We start from the raw sequence: 7,668 nt of genomic DNA, 5'->3' as shown, positions 1-7,668 counted from the left end.
GAGCAGCTGATGGCACAGAAAAGGTTCTAAAGAAAGAGGCCGTGCTGTATAGGAGAAAGTTTCACGAAGGATGTCCGGATTTCAGGCGGCTCTCTCGAAAGCTGTTTATTGCATGGGCGAGGTTACAGCATTTCAGGGAGTGGCTATCCAGAGCCAGCCCTACAGCTGCCAGCTCCAGCTGTAGGCATACCTGAAGCCGCCTGCTGTTCAAGTTACAAAGCATTAGATACTTTTCTTTGCAGAGTATCTTAACACATAACAACCAATAAGCACCATACACAATACCTTTACATTTGCCTATAGCCTATCATAACTACTACCATCACCATATTGTAGTCATTATTATCCAATCACAAGAGTAAGTAAGTTACAATTTAAGCTTACAGTGGAAAATTCTTAGACCTTTCTTCTTCTTGCTTCATCAACATTTCTTGTTTGCCTGCCATATCTTTCTTTTTGGTAAAGACATGTTTTCTATTGACTTATGCTCTTCTTGAGACTTATTTACTTGGTGAAAAACATGTCTTTGTTTGCAGTCACATACCTTTGTCCTGCTCCTAAAAATCTCCTTCCAACTCATCTCCAACCTTTGCCTTCTCAGTTACTCAGCAATCTCTGTTTCAGCAAAACATCTTTTATTCTATATCAAAACTTGCTTTCATTGCTACCTCATCCCCAGCTTCTACATTCACAGACCTTTCTGCCAAGCCTACATACCTTACCAAACTTTCATCCTCCCACACAAGAATTTTAAAATATACAATACAATTCTCAATATCCTCTAGCTACAAGATGCAACCACACATATTTGTCCTTTTTTATTTTTGCAAAAACATTGGCAATTGGTTCTCTCTTTAATATTTTTCCCTTCGGAACTCATCTGTTTCCTGTTTTCACTCCCTCTACTCAGAAGTCCTTTCCTTTGGTTTATTCTTGTAATGATTCTCCAATCTTTCCAGGCTACTTTATAGAGATGTAGCTGGTGCAACATATACTTATTAGATATTTTTTGTTGTTTTGATTTGTGACCCGTGGCTACAGGAAGATGATAAAACACGTATTTTACATTACCTCAGACGGCAAAAATTTTTTGCATTTTTAATGGAAAATGTACTTTTAAAGTTTGGATAGCATAATTTTAAAAAAATAGTTTCATTACCTGTCCAGTAGCCATAACATAGATCTGTATCCATCATCTAAAAGTAAAGCCAGCTTTTGATTTGATACACACATTGAGACTTTATCCTGTATGAAATAAAGCAGAAAAAATGTGCTATTACAGTTTTATCTTCAACTGCACATCACTTCTAACCTTGAGCGAAGGCTCTGCATTATGGAATAGAACCAACTGAGGCAGTGCAGCTCTCGGTTAACGCATGATCAGGACCTTAGACTGCTAAGTAAGAGCAGGAAATAGTTTGGCTGCCACCACGAGGCAACAGCACATTCTCCTGTTGACATTCTCACTGTCAGAGTGAAACTGGAACCGAGCAATCCCATTCCTTTACAACCACCCTTATGCTGCAGAGATGGAGCCCTGAGCTCAGCAATGCCATTTGTGACAGAGGTTTCCCGGGTGGGAAGGCATCCTCCCTTCCCAGAGGTATTGCAAGTTCCCCTCTCCCCACTCCATTCCATCTGGAAATGGAATGCTGACAAAGGTTATACACTACAACACTGGCATGGATTTTTTTTCCTTAGGTAGATCTAAGGCAGTCTGGAAGTCACTCAGCCTCTTGTGCCCTCTTCAAGGAAGCATTTGTAACTTTTCTTCTTACAATAATCCAACCAAACAACTTGGTTACTGCTCCAAGTAATTACCGGAAGCTTTGGCTGTGTTTTCCCATTCGATTTTATTTAACCCAATATTTTGCAAATACTGACACTTCTATATTTGAAATTCCCAGCATACTACAGAGATTTGAGAGGTGATCTTCAAACTTGAGAGGTGATATTGACCACAGAATAGCAATAAATAGGAAATATCAGGACAAAAGTTAATCCAATACACACCCCCAACAATCCTCCAATTTTTTTTTAAATTTTTTTTTTTTATTCTGGAAGAAACAAATTTAACAGCACTGCCATGCATGCAAGAAAGTGACCCAGGCATGAAGATGAGCAAGCTGTTGGTCCTTCACATTCCAGTTTTCAAGGGTGACATTAGTGGGACACTGCTTGGAGCACTGCAATGATATCAAAGTAATCCTTTAAACTTCCTGCTAACTGGAAATTTCTTTTAAGATGCACACATAATATATGGCTTATTACTTACACATACAGGCAAAAGGAAAAAACAAGTTTCACCACATTCTCATAAACCTCTAGAAATAAAGTCCTGTAAACTTAACTGCCTTTCTTACTTTGAGAAATTGCTACTGCTATAACATTACCTGTACTGGACCTTGTCAATTGGATGCTTTTGCCCAGACTCCTTGCTCCATATATGTCATTTACACCACAGAAAACAAGACAGAATCCTATCCAAGCAAAAATTCAGTGGGAATGGAGAATGACTTACTCAGCAACACCTGATTCTCTCTGTGCAACATGCACTACAGCTTTCTTTCAGTCTGATCAAACACTTCTTATGGTAAAGATCACCATCCTATAATCTGGACTACGGACTGACTTCCCGGCTCGACGTGCCTCATCGCCCCACCCTGATCCATTCTCTGCACATTGACTGAGCCTGACCGTACCCTCTGCAACCACCACCTCCCTGGGCAACCTGTTCCAACGCCTGACCACCCCAACAGCAAAAAAAAAAAAATTAATATGTAATCCGAATCCCCACTGTCCCATTTGAAGGCCACTCCCTCTAGCAGCCCATAGGCTTCTTTTCAGAAGCGATGTGAGGGGAAGGCGGCTCGCCACTCCCCTTTGCCCACACGGCTGGCTCCCTTCCAGGCCCGATCCCACCCACGGCAAGGAAGGAACGCACCCACCCAGACGCCCGGGGCCACTCCTCACCGGGGCTCTGTCAGTCCCCCGCCGGGGCTCGGTCACTCCCTCGCCGGGGGTCACTCCCCCAGCACAGCCCGCTCCCCACGCCCGCCCCGCCGCCGCCGCTCCCGCTCTGCCGCCCCCACAGCCCCTCAGCGGCACCGGCCCCTCCGGGCCCCGCCCCGGCCCCGCGGCCCCGGCTTCAAAGGACAGCATTGCAGCCCAGATGGCGTTGGATTCTGGAACAGGTCTAACGTGCTGCTTCCTCCTCTGCTGCCACAAGGCTACCAAAAAAATCTTTGCCATGCCGCCCCCCAGCCAAAGGGCACGTGCTACGTACCGAAGGGAGGAGGGGCTTTTGGGAGCTCAGATGTGCCTTTGCTTGGAAAGATAGAGCACTCGTAAGAGTGTTGAAGCAGCAAGCTCTTCCTCTTGACAGCACTCGGATGCTGCGCCCTGGCTCACAATTCCCTGAGAAAGCTGTCACTCTCGTCGAGCCCGTTCCTTTCTTGCGGGATGAAATCAGGTCCTGAACCTTCACCCTTTCCTTTCTCCTCTCTCTCTCAGTGCCTGCAAGGACTGCATTTCCTTCATTCCCGCCGAGTCATCCACAGAGACGTCAAAAGCTGCAACATTCTTGTGGGCATGGACGGATCTGTGAAATTGGGTGGGTATCCTTGGCGCGGCGCAGCGTTGCCGGGATGCGCTCTGGGGCTGCTCTGGGGTAACTGCCAGTTCCCCAGAAGCGCTGCTTGGCCAGCGCGCGAAACGTGAGGGCGTTTTTGAAGTGGCCAATGCCTTATTTCCCTGGCTACAGCCCCGCAGAAGCAGAGCACTGCTGCTTTTCCAGCTAGATTCACCGTGGCCTTGTCAGGCTTTGAGCGGGCAATCCTTTGGCTGGGTTTGCCAGTTGTAGCTGGCTTTGACAGGGTTTGTTTTTCTCCGCAGCTGACTTTGGCCTCTGTGCTCAGCTCACCCCTGAGCACGACAAGTGCAGCTCCAGTGTCGGCACTCCCAGCTGGATGGCGCCGGAAGTCGTGAGAGGAGAAGCCTACGGCCCCAAAGTGGACATCTGGTCACTGGGGATCGTGGGGCTGGAAATGGTGGAAGGGGAAGCTCCTTACCAGAGGGAACCCCGTCTCAGGGTAAGGTGCAGCTTAAAAGTGCGGCTCTGTGCGGAGAGAGCTGTTGTGGCTAGGAAAGGAGCAGGTAGAGTGTCCTCTTCCCTTTTTTGTAGGTTTTTGAACTGATAGAAAGGAACGGGGCCCCAAAACTGCAAAACCCCAGGCAGCACTCGGCTCTCCTGCGCGACTTTCTCCGCTGCTGCCTGCAGACAGATGAGGACAGGCGCTGGTCTGCCCAGGAACTCCTGAAGGTAAGAAAAAGCAAAGCGGCAAAAAGCCCTGCGAGCTGTGGACGCCTGCATGAAGGGCCGAAGAGGACTGTGGGCCACGTGGGCCTGGGCGAGACAGGTCCGGGACCAGAAGGCGGAGGGGCAGATGGTGCCCTCGGTCCTCTTTGTGCGTCTTCCTGGTAGCAGAGGAATCCTGCTTGAGCCTGTTGGACGTGATCTTGGGACGTAATGGTTCCTTTTGGTTTTGTTTTTCCTTTGGGCAGCATCCGTTTGTGACCTCAGGGGATCCTGCCTCCAGCCTGGCTGCTCTGATCATCTCAGCCAAGCAAGTGCAGGAAGACTGGAGAGGAGACGCTTGCGCCTGAGGAGGCCTTGGTGCCCCACCAGCTCAGAGGAGTGAAGAGGGGATGTACTGTGTTTAGGAGAAGATTCGGCCATCCCCTGAGTTTTATAATGAGCTGTTCCGTAGTTAGGAAGTTTATGGGTTTGAGATTTTCTTAGCTTAGCTGGTTTTAGTTAGGACTCTAGACCCCAGAAAGCTTCATTAATGGAGCATTGTTTAGCTAAGAGTAGAGTATTGCTGATGTAGGGGAGCTGAGAATTATCCTTGAGCTAGAAATGGACGAATCGCCATACTGATGATTAAGCTATGAAAGAAAAAGCTGGGACTCAGCAGAACTGGAGCAGGCATGAGCTGTCAGCCTGAACAGGTCACCAGGAGGACAGAATGATGAAGATGAAGATGAAGATGAAGATGAAGATGTAGCCAGAAGACCCTTGGTTTCAGCCCTTGGTTTCAGCAGGACTGGCAATAAAAAACTGTAAAACCTCCAGAGCCCTGGAAGATTCCCTTCCTTGCCACGCTGTGCCTAAGCTGGACAGCGCTTTCGAAGCCGTGCGCTCTGGACGGGCTGTCCCGTTGATGGCTTTGCGCTGCTTCCCAGCGGCCCAAGGCTCTCCCCCCTCAAGAGAGGGGCCCTGCCCCGCCCCAGGTGCCCTGTGGTGGCTGCCGCCTCGCCCGCCCTGCGGAGATGTTGCCCCCCCCACCCGCCCCCCGTGCCCTGGCATCCCCCAGCGCCAGCCGCCCCTCACAGTGGGGCAGGAGGAGGGAGCAGGCCCCACTTGTTCCCCTTTCCTGGTGCTCACGGGGCATAGAAGAGCCAAGGAGGGCTGAAATGGCACGTCCCCCAAACGCTTCCCTCTCTGGTCCTTTTGGGGCACTAATGCGCTTTGCTCAAGGGAGTCCGAGGGCCTACACTTGGCTTTCCCTGCTAAGTGTCATTCTTCCTTCTGTAAGCTCCACAACTGGCTGGTTGATGTGAGCTGTCTAGGAGATGGGGAAAACGAGACGCTTTCAAATTGGGGGAATTATCCTGGTAAATTACTGCAGTTTTTCAGCAACAGAATTTCAAGGTGCAGCTGGGCCTTTCAGCCATTGCATCGATTTTCAAATGCCACCTGCAGCATCCGAAGTGTGAAGAGCCCAGTGTGAAGCTCCTCAAAGACACTGAGCAGTTGTCCACCAGCAGACAGGACGTGTCTGTGCTGAGTCACCAGAAAAGCAAGCTAAGCCCCGAGTCATTATTGCACGGGCAAGCAGAGTTGGTTTCCAGAGGAGTTGCATGCACTCGTTTCCCTCTCCCACTCAGTACTTTCTCTCCTCTTTCAAGCTGTCTCCTGGCTTTAACTGGAGCTTTTGACAGAGAAGGGAATGTCTGCATCTCATTTTCATTGGGATGTGGCTATCCAAATGTCTGCAAGGAATCTTACAGGGAGCATGGAGCCTGGGCAAACATCTGTGAGGCTTCAGCTTTTGACTGTTTGAAACAGGCCTTCTTTGGGCTCGGCACCTGCAGGCCACTGCAGAGCGGTAGCCGCGGGCTGCTGCCAGAGCTGCAACACAACAAAACTGTGGCAGCCCAAGAATCAGCGCACAGCTCTTCTGCATGTTGTGCGACATTAAGGTGCCAAAGAAAGAGCAAGCAGGAAGAGAGGAGCTTTGTGTCAGGAGACAAGCCAACATCTCCCCGCCAGAAAGGGAGGTCAGGCTCCAAACTGAGTCAGAGCAAAGGTCAGCATGCACCTACGTGCTCAAGAAGCAACTGCGCACTGCAATACTCCTGGAAACTGATCTCCTTGGCTTCTTTTGTCCCCTAAATGTCATCAAAGCAGTTAGGGCTTTCAGAAGCAACAAAGATGCCAGCAGGAACAAGCACACTTGCCTTTAGTCAAAGCCTTGGGGAGGAAAAGTCACGTTTGCTTGGATTTCTTGGGGGCCTGCCGGATCGGTGCATTTTCGGAGTTACCCCGGGATGCCTTGAGCACTGGCTTATGGACGGTAAGGATTTTTTCTCCCGCTTTATGACTGAGGAGATCTTCCCAGGCTTTTCTTTTGCGTCAGCTGTACAGAAGATTTCGGTTGCTGGGCGTAACTACGCCAACAGACCCAGAGCGGCTGCTATTGTGACGTCAAGGGAGCCGGGCCGCATCACAGTGCTGTCAGCGCAATGTTGTCCCGGTGCGCGCGAGGCCTCGTTGTCCAGAGCAGTTCTTCGGCTTGCTCGCTGCAGGAGGACCCTCGTGACTGAGGCGTTCTCAGCAGACGGCCTGCACCCCGAGAGGAGTCTTGGTTTTTCCCCCGGGTGGCATTCAGTGTGCAAACCCGCACAGCACTGCTAGAATGATCGGGCAAGTCTGTGCCGCGGTTTGCACGGTTTTTTCTGTGGCGTATTCCGGCTACTTCCTGACCCACCTGACTCGTAAGCAAAGGTTTATCCTGGGGGTAGCCATCACACGGCGTTTGCTTCACTTTGCTCCTTATGCTCGTTTGTAGTGATGAAGCTGACTTGGGAGCAAAAGTGCCATTAAGATGCCGCTCCTTTGGTAAAGCTCCTGCCAACAGCATCAGCTAAAAAGGGGGTGTCTGCACTCGCTGGCGGGTGGAGAGTATTTGCAACGTAACCTGCAGGGGTTGCGTTCCCTCCACGGGAGAGCGCGTGGCATTGGACACTGTCATTTCCACAGCTTGCTGCTTCAGCCGAGACAACCTGCAAATTGCAGGCTGGCAGGGAGCCTCACAAGTACTTCTAAAACTTGCCCAGGAGTGAGGGAAAGCACATTTTTGCTCCAAATCCTGCCATTAGAGGCCTTGGCTCTCTGCTGTGACCCTTTACGGTGTGCCAAGAGAGCGGAGTGGGCGTTGGTTTGGTCAGGAGTGGGCGGGGCTTAGCGATGTGGGGCGTGGCTTAGGCACAGAGTGGGCGTGGCTTGGGGCAGGATGGCATTGGCTTAGACAGGTGTGGGCGTGGCCAAATGGATGCATGGGCAGGGCTTAGCTGCAGTGTGGGCGGGGTTTAGACAGGGTGGGC

General features: G+C 50.4%; 1 protein-coding gene across 2 annotated transcripts; it reads left to right on the top strand.

The window, feature by feature from the left end:
* The first annotated feature begins 3,144 nt into the window (after positions 1-3,144).
* Positions 3,145-5,133, top strand: LOC121663486 (serine/threonine-protein kinase PAK 3-like). Of its 2 annotated transcripts, XM_042025779.1 has the most exons (4): positions 3,145-3,613; positions 3,895-4,091; positions 4,184-4,321; positions 4,564-5,133. In XM_042025779.1, the coding sequence occupies exons 1-4, from the start codon at positions 3,463-3,465 to the stop codon at positions 4,663-4,665; spliced, it is 588 nt and encodes a 195-aa protein (XP_041881713.1). In that variant the 5' UTR covers positions 3,145-3,462; the 3' UTR covers positions 4,666-5,133. The 2 variants fall into 2 exon arrangements, with proteins under 2 accessions (XP_041881713.1, XP_041881712.1); XM_042025778.1 differs by having other exon boundaries at positions 4,184-5,133.
* Positions 5,134-7,668: the final 2,535 nt, after the last annotated feature.

Source organism: Corvus kubaryi, unplaced genomic scaffold (genome assembly GCF_017639235.1).
Source record: "Corvus kubaryi isolate FWS band 111438036 unplaced genomic scaffold, C.kubaryi_AGA036_p1.0 37284, whole genome shotgun sequence".
Lineage (NCBI taxonomy): Eukaryota > Metazoa > Chordata > Aves > Passeriformes > Corvidae > Corvus > Corvus kubaryi.
The sequence above is the reverse complement of the archived record's forward strand: the minus strand, read 5'-3'. Positions and strand labels throughout refer to the sequence as shown.